The sequence below is a fragment of the Cuculus canorus genome, chromosome 2, assembly GCF_017976375.1.
Source record: "Cuculus canorus isolate bCucCan1 chromosome 2, bCucCan1.pri, whole genome shotgun sequence".
In the NCBI taxonomy this organism is placed as follows: Eukaryota; Metazoa; Chordata; class Aves; order Cuculiformes; family Cuculidae; genus Cuculus; species Cuculus canorus.
Window position 1 is genome coordinate 105,213,189 of NC_071402.1, and position 25,972 is coordinate 105,239,160.

At 42.4% G+C, this 25,972-nt stretch overlaps 1 protein-coding gene across 1 annotated transcript in view; it reads right to left on the reverse strand.

The window, feature by feature from the left end:
- Positions 1-25,972, reverse strand: part of HECW1 (HECT, C2 and WW domain containing E3 ubiquitin protein ligase 1) — a 261,686-nt gene that overhangs the window by 135,357 nt on the left and 100,357 nt on the right. Inside the window, 1 exon segment of the mRNA XM_054057319.1 lies at positions 25,331-25,438. Within this exon segment, the coding sequence (XP_053913294.1) occupies positions 25,331-25,438 (108 nt within the window).

The following is a 25,972-nucleotide window of genomic DNA, read 5'->3' on the forward strand; positions in this document are numbered from 1 at the left end:
CAAAGAGAAAAGCCCTTGGCATTCCAGCTTCGCACACTCCAATCAGTCTCATTATTGTGGTTTCTATTCCAATAGCAGCTCACATACTGTTTGACTGTGGCCCACACACTACGAGTTTCAAAATCACTGCTGCTTTACATTGCACTGTACATATTTGCCACCACTTTCTCCATCAAAAAAAGGAGGAGGAACCACAGCAGAGACAGATTCACACATCAGTGCCTCCACACCTCCTTTCACATGTGGCATATGCTGTCCCTTTCTCAGAGCTGCTCAGATCAATAGAATGAGAATTAAGGCTGGAGTTAATCAGATTTAGATCTACAGCTCTGTATGATGCTTTCTAAAGATCAGTAAGAAGAAGGAAAAACCTACTCATAAGAAAAATTACATTTTTAGCAGAAAACACAAACTGGACTTCTCGTTTTGGCTGTAGTTAGATTCACAACCGTATAGGATGCTGGAACACCGCACTGAACCTCTCTGCTCTCTTTTACAAAGACAAGGACAGAGCCATCAAAGCACTGCTGCTCTTCTGAGGCTTGTCCAGAAACTTACCTTCTAGAGGAAACACACCGTGAGACTTCTATGAGTCACTTTACAATTTTGACTGTAGAATGAAAAAGCAGGTAATTTTGCTGCATTTGCTACAGTTAAGAATTTCTTACATTTTGGCTTGAGATGGCCCATATGTGGCTGCTCACCCATTCAGGAAACTCCTGTTCTCAAGGGTTGTGATTAGGTAGCACTGCTAGGGTGCCTATTGTTAATCTCCCTAGGAATTTACAAGACAAAGCACAAGTTATCAAGAAGGAACAGATCAAAAGGCTGCTAAGAAAGACGTGTTACACCTGTTATTACTTCTCACTTTAGAGCTCCCTCTGCAATCATCTATTTTGACAACTTTTTTTTTCTTTTCTAAAATACCAACTTCTGTTCACTATTTATTTGCAATCTAATTAATTAGGGAAAAAAATGCTGTTTTCACAAAATGAATCATGACTTTTTAAAACTCAGTAATTTCAAAAGTATCTTACTTAGTGCCGGTAAAAAGAAGGGGCTACAAATGGATTACATTAATTTGAAAGATAAGATAAAATATCCTGAACGTAAAAAGACCAGCAAATCTAATGCTGAGAGCACTGGATGACTGTATTCGTTTTCAAATGCACTAAAAATATGGAACGTGTGGAAAATAATACTATGAAATAGATGCTGCATTTGTGCAGGTTAAAAAATTACTATCTTGTAACATACACAGGTGCATATATTACAAGGAATGGAAATAGTACATTTAAAGAAGCAAAGGGACAAAGAACCACAGATAACTCATAATGTAGAGTGCGAAAGGTTTATCCTCTAGCAAAATACATCAAGATGTATATTGGGAGACTGCAAAAAATAATTAGTTTCTACTGATTATAAAACTAAACAGATACTGGTACATCCATCACCTGAAGGTGTCTGCCAGGTGGCTGGCGCATTCTCTTTGGTTTTGCACTCCACTGCTGAGACCCATGGTGCAAGCTGCAGATGTTCCCTTCCTTGGCTGGGGTTGACATTTGCAAACCTTCAGAGCTGCTGTCCTCACAGCAGTAACTCCTGGCTCGCTCAAGCCTATTCAAGCTGAAATTGCTGCAGTCACACACGATTGACAGACGGGAAACTTCTTTTTTCTTAGTAGTAAAGGCTAAGTTCTCTAACCACAGCACGCTTAAATCCCACGGGCTTTGCAGCACTGTGAAAAGGAAACCCTAATGCAAATCATCAATAGAGTGAGCAAGGTCAGGCAGCTGTTACTTGACAACACACAGTGGGATGACTATACAGTCCAGACTGCAGATAACCTGGACTATTTTTAAACCATCGTTTTTCAGAAATAAGCTTGCAGAGAACCTCAAGAAAATCAAAACCAGAAGCAAAGGGCATCTGTAAAAAGGAAGCAGTAGTGGAGAAAAAATGATTCTGGAGCAAATTCCTTTGAATCACCTGTATATATATAACGCTCAATTGCTTATTTATACTTAAGCATACACAATATATGCTTTTCTTTCTAATATTCCAGTTATATACATAAAAATAGGGCACTTAATCCTAACATTGGCACTCACATTTATGCCTCCTATAGCCCCAAGCAAGATATTTGCAGCCTTTGCTAGCCTATATACAGCAACACGGAAAAAGGAAAATGCTGTGTCTCCTCTTTGCAGTCTGGAAAACAGATGTCAGCTTCCTGGGCCTGGGGTAAAGCTGGAGACCTCAAGTGTCCTGCAGAACCTGGGCCACCGCTTTGCCATCTGTGGCAGAAACACACTGAGCATTCGGATGAAATGCTTTGATGCCAGGAAACCTGGGCTCCGTTAAAATCTCTGCTGCTGACTTACTGTAGAAGTAGTTTCCTTCTTTCCTCACTTAATTTCCTCCACTATAAGATGCAGAAAATTATACTTCCAGCAACTCAACACAAAGGAGAGAGTATTTGCTAGTCCTTCCATAGGCCAGTTTTTATAATAATAATACCACTCACAATGACATTCAGTATGAGTCCTAACAAAGCATATGAGCATCTGGGAGCGTAGCAGCACAGTAACAGTTAAATTCCCAGCAGGTATACGCTACAGCTGGTGAATCTGCCTCGGTAGAGGTAAGGCTCTACATGCACGCTTCTCTACTGACCTGAAGGGATCGGATTGAGCAGGTCATCACAGGATTTAGCTCGACTTATTACTTAAGCTGCAATCAGTCTGGTCATACGAAAATTGAAAAGTACATTCCAAATTTCTTTCAAAGCGTTTGTTTGTTCAGATGTCCCCTGCCCGTTTTCCCTTAAACCACAGACAGGTTTATACTTTAAAAAACTCCTGGGCTGTAAACCCTGTCACTCCCAGTATTATAAATCCCCCTGAGAGAGAGCACAGCATTCAGACAAGCACTGTGTTTGGCACCTTGCCCAGCAATCACAAAGGAAGAAGGGAGGAATGAAGGTGAGACTGAAAGTTACTGGTCTCACTGGCTGGCTGCAGGTGCCTATAGCCAACCCACGGAAGGAAAGGATCATCAATTATGGAAAGAGAGCTCTTTTGAGATGCAAACAGTCACGTACAACTAATGCAATGATAAAAGCAACAGGCACACTGCTAAACAAACTCCATTTGCCCTTACTACACCATGTACCAGAGATGCGTTGATCAAACAGTTCCTTTACTTCTTCTGATAGGTGTTCACCAACATCAGGGAAATTGTCCCCTTCTTACAGAAGCTGCAATAGCCTCTTGAAACCAATTTCATTTGTTGAGGTGGTCAAAAACACATTCAGGCCACTTCCCCATCCAATTGTCACAACTCTGTAGCTTGTAAGTTCTAAAATACAACTTGCAATGCCATGTTCATACAAAAGTATTTGCAGGTAAGGTGTTTTAGCTCACTCATCAGGTCAAAAAAAAAAAAAAACCTATAGAAAAATACCTTAAGGGTGTAGTTTTTTTGCAAGTATCCTTCTTATATTACCCATCACTAGTAAACACCTTATTGAGAGAGCCAACAACTGAAAAAGAAATGGTGTTGAACAGAGCCATGAAAGAAGTTTTGAGACCACAGGAGAGGAACAAGCTTTCCTACTGGTCTGAGTTTTTCAGTTCTAAGAGAAGACAATGATACTAAATGGGTTTGCAACAGATTTGTTTGTAGTTTGGTTTTTTGGTTTGTTTTTGGTTTTTTTCTCTGCTACCTCTGGGAATTTCTAGTCTAAAAATCAACACTTGAACTCCCACCTGCTGTGAACTGACATCACTTCACATAAACTAATGTATCCATCCAAATTCATGCACGCAAAATATCCAGCCTCTTGCTTCTCAAGTACAGACCCTTTACTAGTACATATATACTCCAGATCTGAAGTCTCAAATAAACTCTGAAGATACACAAATTTACCTCCTAGCAAAAGGTCAGCATAAGATGTGCATTTTTACCAAGTCATGTTCATATACATTGTTCACTTGCATAATGCTGTTGTGGACATTCAACTGCTGAGTACCACATTAAGACTCCAAAAGAAGTAAATGCATTTCCAGTATTGTTTTATAGTTTCGCTAGTTAATTTTCCCAGCTTCTTGCTAGCTTGGAGAACATGCCTACCTTAAAGTGACTGTCATGACCTCACAGAGGGCTGGCAGATAGTACTTTGCCACTACTGCCAGCCTGCAGGAATCTTGATGTCAGCTTTGACACACTGAGACTTCTAAAATGAAAGTGTTTTGAAAGACTAAGTAACCTTTAGTCCATGGCACAAGAAAAACTGCTTACAAATTTTGTGTTTAATTTATCCTTTTAAACTTCTTCCAGCACCTGAACTATATGCCTCTTCCACATTAGCTGTCAAAGGTGTGACTCATCTTAGTAAAGCCAACAGAAAAACACCCACTCATTTTAGTGGATGGAGACCACACCCACTTCTTCTCATTTTCCTTCCAAAAGAAAAAGCTTTCTCAGCTGTCATCTGTTCCTTTCACAGCCACATGTCACTCAGTCTTATTGCCCTTCCCCAAAATATTTCTAAAGCTCCTGCAATCTGTTTGAAAATAGCCAGGTAAAGAAAAAAAATATGCTCTATGCACTACCCAGTGGATTTACATTCCACAGCACATTCCACTTGAAAGTCAGCTAAACCATTTCTGCACGTCACAGAAGTATTTCCTAGCATTTCAGTGCATGTCAAAGGCAATGAATTTATGAAATTTAGAGAAAGAAATAGATCTGCTAAAGCAAACCAGAATCTATTTTCCAAAGCACACAAAACCTAAGTGGGATAGTTCAGAAGCAGAAACTTTATCTTTGCATGTATTATATATATTTAAAAGGCTTCTACTGAGTCATTTTCTAACAGAAGAAAGCACTAGATGAGATTTTTAATCCATCGTAGAAGCTCAGCAAACTTCACAGAGAAGCAGTAATTATAGAGGTGCCTGTTAGCAGTGCTACTGTTAAGGCTGTGTCAGGAGGTTCATTATTAGCCCAGTTTTCATGGTTTCAGAGCTCAATCACAAAACACCCATGTACCAGCTTTAAACTGCCATAGAAAATTTCATCCCAAAAGCAATTTATTTAGTTACTTTTCCTTCTTGTAAAAGTGCAAAAAGGGGATTATCAAATTTTCATGCTTTTTTCCATGAATTCATACCAGGGAGAGAGTTAATAATTTTAAAACAGCAAATTCTGACACCCTTGGGTGAAATCCTTATCCTGTTTAAAAGAATAGCTAGTTCTCTCAACTGCAGCAGGGACAGAATTTACTTCTCTAAGTTCTGCAGCAATCCAGATCCTGCTGACCGCAGAGCTGTTCTGTGAGAGCAGGTGCCTTCTCCCACTTAACATATGGTCTTCTTAAACCTGTTACAATTGTAAAGTAGCTCAAATCTCACTGAAGGACATGGATGTAGATTATTATGCTCTTGTCCCTGTTCCGTGTGTCACTAAGTGTTTCTGATACAACTAGAGATGGGATCTTCTGAAAGAGATATTCTGGAGAACAACAAGAAGCCTCCTTCAGCCAGCTGCTCACAGCCTTCAAAGACACACTTCACACTAATCAACGCTGGCTTAGTCTTGACCTCTTCCCTAGACACAATTGACACTGACAGCACAACATAATGTGCTCAGTACAGGATGCTAGAGTTGTAAGAGCTCTGCTCTACTACTGACTGACTACAAGGGAGACTTTACAAACAGTACTGAGACTTTAGTCAGTCTTTTCGACAAAGGACCATTCTTTGCAACAAGGTTAAAAAAGCTGGCCTGAGTTTCCAGGATAAAGCTTTAAACTCAGCTTTTAGTTTTATTTCATTCTGCTTATTGATCCTCTGCCTTTTTAAGGTAGAAGGCATAGGAAACTTGTTTCATCTGCTTGATTGCCAGCTACTCCTTGCTCCTGGAAATCAAGATTGCTGCTGCAGAGATTGCCCCTGGATAAAATTCATTTTTGTTCCCTAAAGTCAGAGAGAAATTTAAATGGAAAAGCAGCATGAACTCGCATGAAAATTCCCTCTACACATGGTAACAAAAATCACTAGTTTGGTTAGGGTCTCAAGCCTGAGTCTCAAGCATCTTAATCTCTAGATAACATGAACTGATTCAGCCCCAAATGCTTGCTTATGTTAGCTAGCCTGGTAACACAGAGAGCCTTTTATGAACAGCGTCTAGAGATGATTTAAACTACTGGGACTGGGGCAAGCAAACCAGTAATCACAATTGATTACAAGGCCAGTAATCAAATGGTTACTTCAAAATTGGTGTGGTGTGAGAGATGACCTATGGCAGAGAGACAACACAGACAACTGATGGGTGGCATCATCTTAAACACCACAGATGACTCTGCCATGGTTGCCTCCAAACTGAACCCCTACAATCCAGAACGTCACTACGTACCTTTTCATTGACATTTTCACCTTAATATGGAAAAGGTACGTGATGGTTTCTCTGAAATCTACGGAGAAGCCAAAGAAAAGAAGAAAAGAGAGGATAAAGCCAAAGTATACTGGTACCTAAATTTATTTCTCATTTTTGTGAAATACCATCCGTAGACTTCATGCTGTTCACAAAGAGAAATGAAAATGGTGAATCCATTAGGTATGTAGACTGAATATTCCTCACAGACAGTTCATAAAGCTTACCATAATATCCAGTAAAAACAGTTGAAAGCCTGAATCCAGAAGCTTGCTAATTACAGGACATCTCTTACATGTAAATCAAGATCTCTTAGGCAAGCAGAGGGAAGGAAATAGTTCTGTATCTTCCCAGGACCATGAAATGCCACAGCGACAAACCAAAACCAAAACTAATCAGTGTTTTTAAGTGAGTAGGGCCAGCTCATTCTGCCTCAGGCGAACATCTTTACCAATAAGAACAGGAAAAAATGCACCTCTTGGAGCTTTCTCAGCTACCATAGACTGTAGAGGTTCAGAAGTCAGAAATAAATGTTAGCTACTATACCTGAGAACCTAAGGAGAATCCCTTGTTGTAAAGCAAAATCTTAAAAATAGACTGGTATTCAAAGAAATACATTCTTCTATCCTTAAATCTTGTTTACCAATGAAGCAGACAGAATAACCTGTAGGTGTACAGAATACACTGTAGATGTATCAATTTTGGCATGGCAAATCTGCTGTTCAAGTGTTGCTTACAGTCCAGTGGGGTTAATCACGTCACTTTCTGTGGGTTTGCAAGTACCTCTGGAGCAACACAGAGCTGCCAGGTTACAAAACAATTTTACCCTCAGCAGCTTGGATAAACAGCAAGTTATTGGGAACACAAACTCAGACTCTGAAATCTGTACAAGACGCTGACATACCTCGATGCGTTCCCAACTGTAGGCTTACTTTAAGGAAATATAGAAGAAGCATCACAACTGCAGTCACATAATTATAATGCCTGTGCTACACAACCAGTGTTAAGAAACTTTTCTGTGCATAGATTGACTTTTGAAAAAGGAGGCAGGAGAGAGAGGTATGCATGAGATGTGAGCTGCACCAACAGCTACTTCGCTTCCCAGGACCTGCCTTCTGAGCTCACAGGGACCCTTTTGATCTGAGAACTCCCTGGTGCTCCTCTACTGCAAAAAGATTACAAATCTCTTCCAAGTACTTTTTCTGTTTCTGTCTGCACTCTGCTTTCCTGGTTTGTACTTCTATCACTCAAAAGACGCTGTCTGGAGGAACACTGCTGGGAAGTTACAATACTTAGAGCTTAACTTCCAATACATGTGCATTGCCGATCTTAGTTCTAACCCCAGATACACCTCAGCCTTGCAACATAGCAGCAAAGTACTTCATAACCAATATGTATTTTGTTTCTCATGAAATAAATTATTTTCTTTAAAAAGAAATCAATTCCTGCTATCTTTGTATGTTTTATTTATAAGAATTCTTTTTTCCCCTTGATATTTAAAAAATAATAATAAAAAAAAGTCACTTTTCATATTCCCCTTTTGGACCTTTCAATAAATGGAAATCATTATTGGACTTCTAAGGCCTCCCAGCCGTACAAGAGGAATGGGTCAGGAGAAAATTAAACTGAGAGGCATAGAGAAAGACCATCTTTGAAACCAAAATAAGACTTGTTCCACTTCTATACTGGAGGCTTGAGATGCATTCACATTTAGGTTATAATTATCATTATTGTTTTTTTATTAGATGTAAGGAAAAAAAATCATGATGACGATACTCATATGTTGGAACAGGTTGCTCAGAGGGAAACTGCATCCTTGAAGACTAGACAGAGCCTGGAGCAACCTGCTTTAAGCAGATCTGCCTTGAGCTGGCAGTTGGACCAGATGACCCAAGATTATTGAGCAATCATATTCCTATATTTCTTACAGTGTGAAGGGGTCACTAAGAGTAAGCAAGATTATCAGTATGCACAGGCTAATTATGTAAAGCTGCCTTAAAATGGCCCTGGAGTAAGAAGCAATCAGACCTGCAGCTCTTACTCCCAAGGATGATTCTAGAGCTACAAATAAGCTGTGACAGCTCATGCCAGGTGAGCAAGCACATCACCTCCCCACACCTCTGCACCCTACCTACCTCAGAAGTGATCAAGCACCTGCTAGGCACACAGGTTCTGTTCCCAGGGAAAAAGAAGGGTCTGGAATAAACACTTCTGTCTACTCTTAGAGGTCTCACTGTAGCAGCGGCTTTTGGTAAAGGTAACTTGGGAAAAAAGTTATCTTTTAGAGAGAGAACACATAGTGAAATTAGCATAAATAATTTAATGAAAGGGGAAGGACAGAAAGAGGAAACATTATGAAAATGTAATTAATAAGGAATTACAGAAAAAAATTATTTCAAGGTTGTTTTTTAGTTTATTTATTAAAAGCTGTAAGCACTAAGATATGGGAGGAAATTATACCTGTTACTAATGGAGTAAAGCGAATATCTAAATTATTAAAAGGATTGGAGAATAGTTTGGAAGTATAAAATACTATTCATCCAAGGCTCCCACGATCTTATTACCAATATCAAAGACCTTGCAGAAAGATGGTTCTGCTGGGAAAAAGTGTTTGAACTCTGCAGGGAGACAGTTATTCATCCCTACTGACCTTCCACCTTCTAAGTAAGTCTATTCTTGATATAAATGGTGTTCGTTTCACCTGAGAGTCCTATAGTAATAAAGTCTGAACGAGGAGTAAGATGATGATAGAACTAGCTAGTTATCAAGAAAAAGCAATTATCAAAATGCTTCCCGTGTCTTATGTGCACCTCTTCAGAAGCAGGATGCGTTACTACAGCACCACACCATAGATATAATTCTGCTTTCCTCACGGAAGGTCAAACAAGTCTTTCTGTCTAACAAAGGCCCAGGAGATGGAGTGTCTGGCCGAAACAGGAGAAGGACATAGAGGGTTACAGCCAAATTTCTCTACTATGTGAAGGGATTTATCCCCCCTTTATACTGAGATCTTCCTGTGCCACACTGGACGTCTGAGAAGAGCCCTTCAGATGCTTCACTACTGCAGAGAAGTACAAAAGAGCCTTTCTTTTAGAGGTGAAGTAAACTCACTGTCTTCATAAACTAAAAAAAAATGTTATCTTTAATAAATACACTCCAAGTTCTGTTTTGATTAATTACTTTCATGGTATGCTTAAACAGGATTACAAAAAAAATCCATAAAAATCCTCCAAGATTTGAAATGGTAAATTATTGACACTGATCTGTAGGACCTTTAAACTAGTGACAGCCTTGGTCAATAAACTACCTGCTGAGTTTGCTCTCTCAGGCAAGCCCCTGATGTAACTTAGCCTTTGCTCAGAGACTCACATCCCTGGGGAGCCTATCCCCTCCATCATCAGAAATCTTCAAGTTTGATGGCGCTGAGATCTGACACTCACAAGACAGCCTCCTGAATAATTTTGCATCCATGAATTGAACTTATATCCTTCATTACAAAACCCCAAATACAGTACCTTTTAATTTTTTTTTTGAATTTAAAAAGAAAATAACTGAAACGAGGCTCAATGCTTTACCACTCATTTGGAGTAAATATGACCTTTTGATGCATGTGCTGATATCCTTCCAGACACAGCTGCTTCCCACTTCCACTTCATTTGCCTACTCTTTCTCTACAAAGGTAAAATCACTTGGGCTAAAGTCTGCACCTAGGCTCTCTGTACATAGTTGTACACAAAAAAATGCTGGGCCTGAGGGACACAGCAATGCAAGCAATTCTTATTGAATTCAGTGAGGTCTAACTTGGCCTGCAGCAGCTTCAGAAATATGCCCAACGGAAGTATCCAAGTGGAAAGAATAGAGGACCTTGTGCAATGGAGCAAAGAGAAGGCATCTATCTTCCATGACAATTCCACCAAATCCCTATACAGCACAATCTGAAAGAAACTTTCTAGAAGCATTTAACAATAGGCAAGACTAACTGATTTGTGAGTCAAGGATGGCACTGTAATCTCTTACTGTCAATAGCAGAAAGATTCTCAATCATAAAACATTGTCTAAGTTTACTGATCCATTAAAATAAATGATGTGAGTTCTGCACTGTTGTGCAGAATACTAACATCCAATGTTCGAAGAAGCAAAACCAATATGCATCTGTTCATGCATTTATCAAATGCTAGGTTAGATGAGAAAAATACAGTTACTAGCCACACTACCAGATTTCAAGAATCTCTCTTGTACATGATGTGCACTATGGCACCCTGAGTGATACCAAAGCTAAAGCAGAAAACACATTGTATGCACAGGAGTTCTGAATCTAAAGCAAGTACAATGTGTCTCAGGATATTGCTGACATGATTGGAAGAACAAAATGAACAGGTATATGAACCCATACTTTCAAACTCTGGCACCTATGGTTAGATTTCACCGCATCCAAAACAAAGATGTACCATTCCACATAGCTTAGAAAGTGAAATCTCTGTCAACTTCCCTTTTATCTTAAGATCAAATGACCATGAAAGAAGGCCAGTATCCCTCCAAAATAGTCAGTTTTCCCTCTGTCCTCCCAAACCTCCCAAGTTAGGAGAGTTAGTCAAATCAGGGACTAAGCAGGTGTGTACAAGAAAAAAAGATACTGGTGATGAAGAAAACAATGTGATAAATCAAAGAGAACAGAACAAGAAAGGGCTGTGATTTTTTAAATGGTTTTATTTTTACCCTTGTTGTCAAGCACCTTCTTCCCAAGGTCTGAAATCACATTGGTGTTGCATATTGCAATGGGAGGCATATCTGGTGCATCAGGTACCACTTGGCACAAGCTTGCACCTGATCCAGGCACCGAACACCCTCACCAGTCTGCACTCTTCTGCCACTCTGGGACACCAGATGCCAAGCAAAGCTGGTGGTGTGTCCAGAACATAGGATTACCCAGTAGCACTAGCACAACAGAGCCCTTCTGCCCCCATACATAAAACAAGCCTAGCTGCGGGGGAATAACAAGTCCAGAACCAGCTGTGTCATTCTTACGGTTCAGCCAATGAGAGGACTCCACAAATCTTGATTTTCCTAGGTAGATAAGAGTTGGGCTGTTGGTCTGCAAGGAAGTTACTGCCACCCCTCGAAATGACAAATTCTGGGAACAAAAACCATAAGCAGATGCAACATGCCCACAGATGGCTTAAAAATAAAAAGAACCGGAACAGAAGACAGGAAAAACATGGATTCCTTCAAAAGCACCTTTTCTCAGACTCATTTCAACTTCAATGAAGTCAAAACAGCCCTATACAAATTCCTCCCCTCTTTCCAGCAAAAGACATTTGAGAAACTCTACTGCTAAAAGAACAAAAGGGCACATTTATTTTCAGGGTACAACTTTTACATAATTCCCCATAGCAGAGACTGCAAAGAGAATACAGGTGGCCTAAAATTACCAGATGAGATGATAAGCTGGGAGCATGGGAACTGAAGTCTTATCTGCAGTTGTAACCATACATAAATAAGTCACTACTTCACTCCGTGCCTGTTTCCACCGCTCTTTTTTTAACTTATCTATCCATATGTCAGCTTCGAAGCCTAGCTCCCAAACAATTGCACTGAACTTCATACTTTCCAAAATCTAGTCTTTGCTCTTTACGATAGAAAATATCTTAGTATCAGGTTGGTGAAAAAAATAATTGCTATTTTTAACTATCAACTTTAAAACAGTATATCTCAGCTTTGAATAAAATTAATTAATCAACATAAGATTAGAATTAGTGCATTTCTACCAACAAGAAACAAGTCTATTCTGATACCACAGGGTTTTGGAGCCCTGGAACTGATGAATTCTTCAAAGGCATTTTGAGTTGCTGCTTAGTTGTAGAAAACCTTCTCTTACAGGAAATTGTTGAGATGCTTAAAAATATGGTAATTGGTGGGAGAAAGGTCGTGTGAGTAAGCTGAGTGAAGTAGAATTTTGTAGCACAGTTTGTGCAGCTTCTGCAGAGTAATTTACAGTCACACACTGTCACAGAGAATCGGTCCTTTCCAATTAACCAATGTGTGACATAAACATTGCAGTTCTCTGTGCATTTTGTTTATTTCCTGGCAATTCTCTGCTGTGATGGTTTTGCCAGGATTCAAGGAGTTGTAGTGTATGATTCCACTTGCTGACAACCAAACAGTAACCATAATCTTCTTTTGATATATCTTCTGTTTGAGGAAGCGTTTTGGTGCTTCACCTCAGTCCAGCCATTGCGCAGAACACTGTCAGTTGTTGTAGAGAATCTACTTTTCATCACATGCTATAATGTGATCAAGAAGTGGATCATTTTTGTTGTGCAAAAGCGCAAAGCAGCCTTCGCAATGACAACTTTGCAAATTTTCATTTACCTCACGCGGTACCTATTTCTGGAGCTTTTTTGGTTTTCCAGTTTGGTGCAAATGTCAAACAATTCTTGAATGGTCAGTGTTTGGTTCTTCTGCAACTTTTTGAGTTGTTTTGCCTGGGTCCATTTCAATACCAGCCCTCAACTGGCTGTCATCTATCACAGAATGACATCTCTGAGCCTCTTCATCTTCAAGGCTCTCCTTTCCATTAGAAAATCTTTGTAATCCATGTCATGCTGTACATTCATTGATGGTCCCCTGGCCAAATGCTTTGTTGATATCGCTAGCAGTTTCTGCTGCTTTCCCCTTTTGCATTCATACAAGAAAATAGAATCATAGAACCATAGAACATTCTGGGTTGGAAGTGACCTTAAAGATCACCCAGTTCACCTTGCTACCATGGGCAGGGACACCCCCACTGGATCAGACTGCCCAAGGTCCAATCCAACCCTGGCCTTGAATACCTCCAGGGATGGGGCATCTAAAAACTTCCCTGGGCAACCTGTTCCAGTTCCTCACCACTCTCATAATGAAGAAATTCTTCCTTATGTCTAGTCTAAAGCACCATAGGTGAAGATAGCCCACACCAACGTCCCCAAGGCATGGGTTCCCCTGTCACCTAGCTACAGGTTGTCACCATGGCCCCTCACTGCTTAGATACGTGTACCAAGTCCACTCGGTTGGATCGTGCCTTCACTCTAGCCAAGCAGCTCGTGAAGCTGGAGGGCTAGACTCATGCTCGTGTCCAACCTCTGTCCTGCTGGAAGATATTTTCAAACCCAACCATCTCCAGGAAATCAGAGCAGCCAGAAAGCACACTTGCAGCAGCAGAGGTGAGCTCTGCAGTGAAACATGGCCCTGGAGAGCTGGGAGGGTTTCGTTCCTGCGGGTCCTAGGCACTTACTCCACCCCTGCCCGAGCCAGCCAGGGACAGAGACCTCTCCTCCTTTTCTAGTACAACACGTGCTGCTGTAGCCCAAGGAGAAGCAGCTTTTGTCCATCAGCCAGCTGTCCCAGCCCACTGCCTGGACACCTGGGATGCTGCAGCCTATGCAATGCCATGCCTTCACACCTTCTGCTATACCTGCATCCTGCGGTGGGCTCTCAACAAACCCAAGTACCCCTCTGCAGAAGAAGAGTGGTTTCCATCCTGCACTCCAGGCAGGCGGACGACAAATTCAAAGAAAACTTCATCCCACCACCTGAGATGCCATCCGTTGTTGTCCACCTGACAGAGGGAGCTAGGGGAATGCCAGCCACCCCTGATCACCACCTCCATGCAGCACCTCAGCCATCAGCTGGTGCCTTTTGGTGCCCAGAACTCCTAGGCGCAGCTGCCATCCCTGCGTCTGGGCCTTCTTGTTTGAGGAGGACCCAGCTCTTCTCCATCCCCTGTTGCCCTGGCTCCAACAGGAGTGGAGATCAATCCTTGAGGGTGGCCTTACGGAAGCATCGCAAGCCCAGGCACTCATCCTGTCGAGTGTGCAACGCTTTGGCCTGGATAGGGGCATCCTCACCCAGGGGCTGCAGGATGCTCTGTGCCAGCACACAAGCAGCTTCGTGAGCCGCCTTATTCAAACCATCAGGGACCGGATGTGCAGGGAGACCCAGCGATGCACACGCAGAGAAGCTCCCCGTCCTGCCCCGGAGGGGGAAGGCCGCCCCATAGCTGTCCCCGCCCCTTCTGCCACCCGAGTGTGTTCATCCTGCCCCTGCTCCAGCAGCCTCCACCAGCTCTAATGCCTCTGCGGCAGGAGAGCACCCCCTCCCCATCGGCTGCCCTTGGTGGGGGTTCCAGCAGCTCTACCCCCACTCCTGCCAGCGGGGAACAATAGGAGGCGCAGGAGCAACCATAGGGGGCTGTGGCAGGGCCCTCCTCAGCCATTACGGGCAGCCCATGCTCCCCCGCACAGCCTTGGCGAGCCCAGGAGAGGCGAGCCAGCAGCCCTGAGGCCACCTCACCACCCAACAAGAGGCCACAGCGCGAGGCCCTGGAGAGCTGGGAGGGTTTCCTTCCTGCGGGTCCTAGGCACTTACTCCACCCCTGCCCGAGCCAGCCAGGGACAGAAACCTCTCCTCCTTTTCTAGCACAACACCTGCTGCTGTAGCCTGAGGAGAGGCGGCTTCTGTCCATCGCCAGCTCTCCCAGCCCACTGTGGGCAGTGGAGACATGGCTGCAGAGGCAGCTGAGCGCTGTGCCATCTGCCTGGACACCTGGGATGATGCTGCCTATGTAATGCCATGCCTCCACACCTTCTGCTACACCTGCATCCTGCAGTGGGTTCTCAACAAACCCGAGGTGCAGGAGCAACCATAGGGGGCTGTGGCAGGGCCCTCCTCAGCCATTACGGGCAGCCCATGCTCCCCTGCACAGCCTTGGCGAGCCCAGGAGAGGCGAGCCAGCAGCCCTGAGGCCACCTCACCACCCAACAAGAGGCCACAGCGCGAGGAGGAGTAGGGGGGGGAGGGGGCAGGAGCTGGCGAATCCAGGACCCAAGCAGCAGCTGAAGCACCTCCTGGTCTCCAGGGCACTGGGAGGCCTTGATTTCATCTTTCCTCAACTTGGAATGGACCTTACGCAACATCACACATGGACAGTCTGTGCTTCTGCGTCTCCGAGCAGCGTGTGCTGCCTACATCGATGATCCTTCGTCCAGCTTCTACAGTCACCCTTGTTCCCACACGGACAAGGCCTGTACATTTTGAGGGGGAACCTTAAGAGTACTGGGGAGGTAGAGTAAGAGTACTTGAGAGGTACAGTAGGGGTGTTAGAGGTTCAGGGGGGCACTGAGGAGGGATTGTGAAGTTTTGCATGCTGCTGCTTGTTTTTGCAATACAATCATTAAGGGAAAATTCCACTAAGAAGTGCCCAAGCAGAATTCCTCGAAGAGCTTCTCAAAGAAATTCTTTCCAAGCCTAAGGTCCCCTGAAGTCATCACAGATCCCGGTGCACCTCTTATTCCCACAACCAGCTTCTTACCTGCTATAGCCCACTGCATCCAACCTAAACGTCCCCCGGCACAACTTGAGGCCACGTCCTCTCGTCCTGTCACGCCACATGGGAGAAAAGCCCACCACCTACCTGGCTCCAATCACATTTCCTGGAGCTGCAGAGAGTGAGGAGGTCTCCCCTCAGCCTCCTCTCTTCCCGGCTAAACAGCCCCAGATCTCTCAGCCGCTCCCAGAATCCCTGCGCTCCAGACCCCTCCCCAGCTGCGTTCCCCTCCTCCTGACACACTCCAATGAGAGAAGACGTCTACAACATTCCCTAAGACTATTCCTGTTCATACCTGCCCAATCCACAGGGAACATACATGGAGATAATAAATAACGGGCAGGAATCAGCAAAGTCGGGATCCTGACACGGCAAGCAAACAGAAGAAATCAGACCCAGAACCGCTTTATCCAGAGGTCATTGCCAGGCAGCAACACTCACAGCCTCTAAGTCGTACCAGTGAAACCAGTTGCAAATCAAGATCTCCCCTGTAAACCACTTTGCAGACAAATCTATCTGCCAACAAGATTTCCTTTAACAGATCTTGTTTCCAAAGCTGTTAAAGGCAGGACAACACAGCAGGTGATGGCAAGATAACTCATCAGGAGCAGTCAACGCGTGCTTTGATCCCTCATGTTTATCGTCATGAATGAGTTCTGCTTTCCAGTTACGCCGTGACCTGCTCCCCAGCTCTCCTCTGCTCCGAGCCAGCCGTGGCACTGCTTATCATAGAATCGTAGAACATTTTGGGTTGGAAGGCACCTTAAAGATCATCTAGATCATCCATAGGCAGCAGGGACATGTCCCACTAGATCAGGCTGCCCAAGGCCCCATCCAACCTGGCCTTGAACACCTCCAGGGATGGGGCAGCCACAGCTTCCCTGGAAAACCTGTGCCAGTGCCTCACCACTCTCAAAGTGAAGAGATTCTTCCTTATGTCTAGCCTAAAGCACAGCAAAACCATTTTTAACAGTGGCAGAGCCATCAGTCCACAAACTTGCATTTCAATTTTATTGTTCATGCATTGTTTGGGGCTGTACTCCCTCTATAAAAAGTCAGTTCTATTAAAGCAACATTTTTTCATTTCTCATGTAGATTTGACATTATGTCAGAAAACAGATCACATTTATGCGTTGTAGGAACTTCAGCAGATCAATGCATTCAAAGCAAAGCATCTGATGAACCAGAGTCTGTTCTGACAGTTTGAGGCAGCACCCAATCCACTTGTTTTAGAGTCACAGAATCACAGAATCGTTTAACTTGGAAAAGACCTCTAATGTTAACCAGTCCAACTGTCAGCCCAGCACCACTGTGCCTGCTAAACCACATCCCAATTGCCATGGTTTCTGAACCCCTTCAGGGATGGACATCTCTGCCAGTGCTTCACCCCTCAGGCTGAGGCCTCGGGGACTCGCATGGCAACACCAATGCCAAGCTCAAGACAAGAGATTGAGGCATGGAGGGGGCAGTGGTGTTGCTGTAACCCCCAGCGTGTGCTGGGCCAAGCACAATGCGTGAGGATGGCCCACATCAACGTCCCCAAGGCATGGGTTCTCCTGTCACCTAGCTACAGGTGGTCACCATCGCCCCTCACTGCTTAGATATGCATACCGAGTCCACTCAGTTCGATTGCGCCTTCGCTCAAGCCAAGCAGCTCACGAAGCTGGAGGGCTAGACCGTGCTTGTGTCCAACCTCCGTCCTGCTGGAAGATATTCTCAAGCCCAACCGTCTTCAGGAACTCAGAGCAGCCAGAAGGCACACTTGCAGCAGCAGAGGTGAGCTCTGCAGAGAAACATGGCCCTGGAGAGCTGGGAGGGTTTCCTTCCTGCGGGTCCTAGGCACTTACTCCACCCCTGCCCGAGCCAGCCAGGGACAGAAACCTCTCCTCCTTTTCTAGCACAACACCTGCTGCTGTAGCCTGAGGAGAGGCGGCTTCTGTCCATCGCCAGCTCTCCCAGCCCACTGTGGGCAGTGGAGACATGGCTGCAGAGGCAGCTGAGCGCTGTGCCATCTGCCTGGACACCTGGGATGATGCTGCCTATGTAATGCCATGCCTCCACACCTTCTGCTACACCTGCATCCTGCAGTGGGTTCTCAACAAACCCGAGGTGCAGGAGCAACCATAGGGGGCTGTGGCAGGGCCCTCCTCAGCCATTACGGGCAGCCCATGCTCCCCTGCACAGCCTTGGCGAGCCCAGGAGAGGCGAGCCAGCAGCCCTGAGGCCACCTCACCACCCAACAAGAGGCCACAGCGCGAGGAGGAGTAGGGGGGGGAGGGGGCAGGAGCTGGCGAATCCAGGACCCAAGCAGCAGCTGAAGCACCTCCTGGTCTCCAGGGCACTGGGAGGCCTTGATTTCATCTTTCCTCAACTTGGAATGGACCTTACGCAACATCACACATGGACAGTCTGTGCTTCTGCGTCTCCGAGCAGCGTGTGCTGCCTACATCGATGATCCTTCGTCCAGCTCCTACAGTTACTCTGTCCCTTGACTCTACTGGACAGGTAAAGAGTACTGGGGAGTTAGAGTAAGAGTAGCGGGGAGGTAGAGTAAGAGTCTGCTTTTTTCCATTTTTAATTTGACAGCGTAATCTAAACCAGAATAAACAGCGAAAGCAGAACTATCATCACAAGTAAGTACAGCGAATTTCACATTTTAATATAGTATCCCACATGAACACCATTAAATAAAAGCTTAATGCAAAATAAGCACACAGTTTACAATGACAAAAATGGCAATTATTTTTGCGCCAATCTAGTACAGAGAAAAGATCTACTCTTCACAGGAGACACTAGACGCTACTCTAATTAAAAATAATAATACAAACTTGAAAGTTAACAAACAAGAATAGATCTGTGGGTTGACACCAAGTCCCAAATGCCCCAATACTCAGTGTAATTAGTACTAAAATTTTGTTTAAATGTTACTGCAACTTCTTGAGCATTGCCTTTGGAATTCCAAGACGCCTAGCCTCTGGTGCAGTGATATAATGTCTGTGCTTGTTTAGGGCTAAGTAACTGAGACAAAAGACCAGGTAATCTGGGGTCTCAGTGGCTGGGAACTACAGTTTAGTGAAGAAAGATTTGCTCTGACTTTGGCATGCCTAAGGTCAGGCATTTTTTGTCATAGAAAGTTTTCCAGTTCACCTTGAGAACTTTCCGAAACTCTTACTTCCAACCTGTGCCTCACTTCAGTCTCACCTTTGTGCATGTAGAGATTTTGCCATTTCTTTCAGTACTGCCATGAACAGTAGAGAGCAGGTAATGTGGGGACCAGCCAGGCTGTCCCAGCATGGTGCCTCCAAGCATGCATGCTGCAACACAAGCATCTGATTCCCTGTGTAGGAACGAATAAACAAACAGCCTTGATCTCCACAGTACAAACAAAATATGTCCAGGTGACAAAACTAGTAGAGGAAAGGGAGAGAAAGACAGAGAAAAATCTGATTGGCAGACAAGTTTCTCAGTTATGCTACCACACTGCAACAGTGCAGGAAGCTGAGAAATATCTAATGCCTTGTGTGGATTGACCTCTGTTTCCATTTATAATAGATTACTGGCCACAATCCTGACACAGAAAGACACTGTAAGAGAGAAACCAATGGGAAATGCAACATCTGCAAAGATTAAAGTGCTGATCAAAGGATCCAAAGCAAAGGGTTCTTGAGGAACCACAACAGCCCTGAGCTGTTCATCCAGACTCAGATGTGGTCCTCTTCACAAAGCTAAGCTAAGCTTAGCTCAAATATTAATATTAAAAAATTATACCAAGCTGACAAAAAAAGGAGGAAGTGGGGGGGGTGTAGGGTGGAAGATAACAAAAAAGCATCAATAAGACTACTAAATGAGCTAGAAGATGAAGAGAAAGAACCTCAAAACCATGATTCATCTCTTCCTTGGGAACAGGCAAGCAGCAGATGCACGTTTTGGGGCACAAGTCTCTTTTATTGCTTCATATCTGTTTTTTCTCTGACATCTTTAACGATTCTGCTCAATAGTCTTCACACTGTTGAAAATGCTTTGGTGTTGTTGCAGTTTTTGCCATCTATGGACTCCTTAAGGTGAAGGTCATGCAACATATTCTAATGTGCTCAAAGGTATAACAGGATGGACTTCAGCAGCCATATCTCTATTTTGCCCCCTCATGTGCAATTTCATAAAGTGGAGCGCATGTGATTTGAGAGATGATGGGGTAATGAAAATGGACACAGGAAATTATTTTAGTGGGCTGGACTTGTCAACAACTTCTTCAGAAAAAAAAAAGGAAACATTGAAAATACTCCAGCTTCATTAAAGCTTTTGCTGGTATGACCATGCCTCATTTATTTGGAAATAAATATTTAAGGTTAATCTCTCAGACCTCTGACTTCAGTTGCACGCTTTTTTTTACCATTATTTCCCTGCTAGTTCTCAAAGTCAATAGGAATAAATAGCCATAACTTCTGCTCTCTGCAGTGCTTCTCATCTGGTTTTGCTACTGATAAAAATGCAGCAGCACCAACAGCAACATATTTACACTAACAACTGGTGCATATGCTTCTGCATAAAACTGCCATACAGATGACCGGTTACACTTGGAAATGGTTTTCTTAGTTGCCACATAGTAAAATAATCTACAGAAAGGCCAACAAATTAAGATGGCTCTGAGGTTCAGTTATTTTCAGTGCAATTCTGAGTGGTGTCAAAACTTTTCTCATCTTTTTAAGGATATGGTATTTCATACTATGCTTACAGGAAGATGCTGCATCACACCTCAGTGAAATTGTCTCTTGCACACTCTCTCTCTCTATTGTTGTATAAGCAAAAAAAAAAGCATGCCAGAAACTGCAACAATGCAAAGCATGTTTACTTTCCTGGAAAACCCATTATAAGCTGCTTCTTTCACTGCAGTGCTTTCCAAGTCTCAACACAAAGTATACGTTCCCTAGTGGCAGGTAGCCTCTCTTCCCTCCTCCTTCCTCTCCCCAAAGGGTGAATGGTTACTGTTTAGCACTGGCTGTCATAAAAACCCAAATCATCAGACTTCTGCAGAAATGCATAACTGGCCATAGCACAATGTTGCTTCTGCAGCTGTTAAGGCTTTTTGTTTGCTGGGTATTATTAATAGGAGATGAGCTCTAGGCTGCCAGCGTTCATGCTGTAATTTAGAAGCAATTCCCTCTCTGTCTCACACCAGTTACATATGTGTCTGGCAAGGTTATATTGCAAGTTTGTGATATGAAAAGTGAAAGGCATACACTTCTCTGGGAAAGATATTAGTCCTTTTCAAGGTGAAAAAGAAGATTGCTATAAAGCCAACACAAACTTCAAATGGCTGTGGTATATGAAAATATGTATGAGTATGTGTGAGAGAAACTTTCTTTGTTCTGAGGCGGATAGGGCTCACTAGATGGTCTTCAACCAGGCTACCAGTGAATTCAAAAGCAACAGGTATTTTGCCCAAATATCCACAAAACACAGAAGGATAGTCCAAAAAGCAAAAGCTGGTTTGCTTTGTCATTGACCTACCAAACAAAAGGCACTTTCTTAACCTAGTGAGATTTTTAACTATACCTGAAAAAGTAGCCCTTAGACTGGACAACATACAGAGAATACTGTAAGTATAAACAACAGAGAAGCATCTGGAACTGCAGAATTTCGGTTTCATAAAAGTACAAGAAGTGCAGTTAGCACAAAAAACAGTTGCAATTTCTTGCCATGCTTTCCTTTGTGTTCTCCACTCTTGATGATACACTACTGTCAAGAATCTCTCCCAATATTGCTAGTTTCTTCTACCCATAGTGGCAGCACGTGTACAATTTCTGCCTAGTCCTCCAGGTTCATGGATTTTGCCAGTAATTATCATTACAACTACATCCAACAGAAGATTTCTCTGCCACCATGGAGAAAATAACTTTCAGCCACTTTTGTCTTTACTTCCTCCTATTCCAGGTCCCAGATCATTGCATGCAAATTACTGTCTACGGCGATTAGACATCAGTTTTCTGTTAAGGAACTAAATAGTGGGTTTATGTATAATGACTACAGGTTGAGTACTTAAAGCATCATATTTAATTTGCTTGTTTAATTTAAAAAATGCAGGAAAGAAAGGATAACTAATTGGAGAACATTAAAGCCTTTGAAAGAAATACTCCCAAACACATTTTATATGCCTCTAGATTCATAACATAGAAAATTAGTAATAATTCTCTATTTCCTTGACCTCATTCATAGTACATCTCATTTTTGTATTAATGGGAATTACACTATTGCAAATCAGCCAATAGTTAATATCTTTGATTTTTCACATTCCCTCAGATAGCTCTCTAACCAAAGAGAATTTCAGGAATCTTTTTGTAAGCTCTCTGTGTCAAGTGGCTGGCTCGTCACAGTAAGGGTAATTTCCTTAAATGTTGTACAAAAACACCCCATGCAGAGTCCTAAAATTAACTGTTAGCAGAAGAAAAACTTTGACTTGTGAGGATGGACAGATGAACCCTGTGGTTCTCCAGTAATAAGCCTTTTTTACTTCACACAATAGCACCACTAAAATGTTAAATCGTTATAGATTTCAAAAACAGGAACCAAAGCAGATTGTGTGGGGTGCCTTACGTTCCTGGGTGAGGCTGATTCTTTATTCGGCCATACTGTAGTTTCCCCTTTCTCATGGTTTCTGCCAGCCTTGATGGGCCAAACACTGCCATGTATACCATACAGTGTATACTGAAGCACTGTCTGTTCATAAATTGCCAATATTGACTCATGTGGTGAACAGATACCAAAGTACAGATAGTTATGGGAAAAGAAAAAGCAGAAATTAAGGGTTGCCTTTGCAAGTGAGAAACTCTGTTTTATGGAGAATTAATGCTATGATCAGCAAGACTCCAACTGATAGCAAGTTAGGGGAAGCATAACATAACCCACAGAGAAACAATAAGAAAACCTTGAACATAAATTACCATCTTAGCTACCTACTGTATGCCTTGACACATGCCAAACAAAAATGCTACCTATCTCATGAAGTGCCTGAGCTACAGATCAACAGAAGCTAAACATGCTGCAGCTGGAAGACTCACTAACGCTTACTTATCCTTTTACCTTCCTCAAGTCTCCTCTATTGGTTATTTTCAGAGACAGAACATTAGGTCAAGTTAACTTTGGACCAATACCACAATTCCTCTAGCACGTTACCACTGAACATCCCCTTGCCCTGTACTCCAGGTTCTCTCAGTTCTGTAGTGAACAGCAGGAAAAAGAAAACAAATTTCTTAGGTGAGTTTGAATGTGATGATGTGTATCTTTCCAATTCCTGCAAATGTCACCACATTGCATGCTATGCAATGCTATAAAAAGAAGAACTGATCTCTGTCCAAAAAATAAAAAGTCTGAAAGAAGATGGCTTACACTGTACTCTTCGGATACATGAGGTTTTCAGACACTGCAGTTTTTAACATAACATTTACATAGCTTTGCAGTTCATTCCTTTCATATAAAATTCTCAAGGACACGAAGGAACCTTTAGAAATTTACATACGTCAACACTTTTCACTGTTTTAACCTCCTATTTCAGCAGTCAAGCAGCTCTAAGAGTATCACTATGTGCTGTTGTACTACTGCCTACTTCATTTTCTCCTATTTTAATTCTGGACAGGGCACTGATTTGTCCACGATGAGTGTACTGGTACATAATCTCAAGGCAGATTCACAACCTAATGATAGCAACATAAGAAATTACCAAGAGGCAGCAACTCATCAAGCGTGGGACGCCCAACTACATTGTAGAATGACTTAGTTTTAAGCATCAGTGAACAATATTATGCTAAGTTGCATTTTCTTACAGTAAGGCAAGTGAAGAATGTACATGCAGTCAATTAACAATAGCTATTATGTCTCAGGTAATGGGGACAACTTATTAAGCTCACATAATTCATTGCACAGTTGAGCCTTTAATGAAATGTGGCCCACCTGAAGAGGCATTCTCCAAAGCATTTCTCATATCGCCTCTTTCTTTTCTGTTGTGGATTAGGCAGGAAAGCTACTGGCAGCCCAGTTTCACTTCCACCCTTGCTCAATAAATCAGGATAATAAGACCTCCTCAAAAGCAAGTTCTGGGATATTACATCTCCTCCCCATGCTTCTTTAACAGCTAAAAGAAAGCATAATCAGTCTCTTGGATTAGTAACCACAGCTCAAAGAAGCAGCTGCAAATTAGAGCCTTGCTCTAAATGTTAGATCGTGTAATGTATTTCTGCCCCAAAATCAGAATAATTAAAATCAACAATCTTATACATTAAACAATTTCCCATAAATGCATTTTTCAAAACACAGGATATAAGCATCCTGTTTCACATCTCAGACATCCCATAGACATTTCGGCAGCTCCCTTAATTCTTTAGAACAACTTTCTCAATTTAACTTAGCACTAGGAATTACAGACCATCAGCAATGCTTCCTACTGCAAAGCAATAACCTGATTCTAGGCCGGAGTACCTGTAAAATCTCTGCACATAGTGTCCTTACTGATATCAGATGCTTATAGTAAAAGATTAATCTAATCAAGTATAATTCAAATTCTTTCCAAAGCCTTTAGAATTTAGGTTATATTAAAGATTCCCTCGATTGCTGTCAAATTCAGGCAATCTTAAACAGATATACCTGACTGCCATGCAATTCATATACGCTTTTACATAACTTCAGAATTTGGTCCAGTAGGATAAGGTAGATAATTTGAAACATTCATACAACTGAAAAATTGAAATTGTTGCATGCTAGGCTTCTTCATGCTTAACTCCTCCTTAACGATGTACACAGATCTTTCACCACAGATGTTTTGCTGCAGATCACGTGTCAACTCTTTGAAAAGAGGAAGGACTCAAATGGTCAGGTTCACTTTAGTCAGCAATGTGGAACAACTGAGCCAGGAAATGTTAACTTGCTGTATAAGGTACACACTACTCTGCAGAAGCAAATTCAGTGTTTCTGTATTTCTATTGCTAAGCAGGTAGAAAAGAGTTACACTGCATTGCATCAGATGCCCTGGGTAATACATGAACATAATTCATTTTAAATCAGTGTACTTTCATAGAAGTATAGATACATAGTTGCAGCAATCTAGACAATGATCATAACTAGACCCTTTTTACCTCTGAATCCACCCATATCCTGTGAAAGCTGGATCCAGCCTGAAGTTTTCCTATTTAAAGTTAGTGGGAATATTTCTGGAGTGGGATTACGTAGCTGACCTCCTCTTTTTTCTTAATATCATATTAAAGTTAATGTAGATCATTGCTAATGATATTGTTCAAAAAAATAGCAAATAAACATTTATAACGGTATTAAAAATATTATGTAAATAAGCCAACATTCACAAAATCTATTCGCTTGTATAAATGTTTCAGTTCCTCTCAATACAGTAAAAGTTTTTGATAACATTTTTGGTTTTTCCTAAAAGACATATTTGGCACAAAAATATTATAAAGAACAACTCCAGCAGTTCAAGTATCTTTGTCAATGGCTGAATCATACTATAGCTGGACTAGGAAAAATACTTACGTTCCACAAAGTAAGAGCTGGCATCAATCTTCCAAATAATCTGACCACGATGAGAGCCATTCACACCACGGTTCTTGTAGTCCAAAAAGTTTTCAGACAAGACCTCATCTACAAACAAAGAAAATGGCCTTGTCAGTTGCCTGTTACAAAAACACACATAGCAGAGAATCAGCCTAAAAATACGCCTTTGGCTTGACAGAACATACTCGAGCTGCTAGACAGCTTGGCATCACATGTTGAGAAATTAACTTTTCCAGTCATTTGTATTTTTTAAAAAAGCAGCTCTTCTTAAAATCACAGGTTTTCCTGAAATGTAATTTTTAAAAGGCATATTCTTACAAAATCCTCAAAAATTAAATCATTAAGCTTAGCATGGATGAATCCCTACCTAATTACACATTATCTAGCTGTAAGAGAGAACAGTAGCAAAAATACCCCAGCCCTGCACCAACTCTTCCTTCCAAGTCCACAGAAAACAGTTCTGTGTAGGCATCTGTACTACACTCATTTCTGTTACAACAGATGTGGTTATTTCTTGCAGCAAACAGCAAAAGACATTTATTCTTGAAGAATCTCACTCACTGGGTGCCTTCACAGCTCTCAAGCTCCAAAATGGAGTGACTGACAACAAAACACTATCCC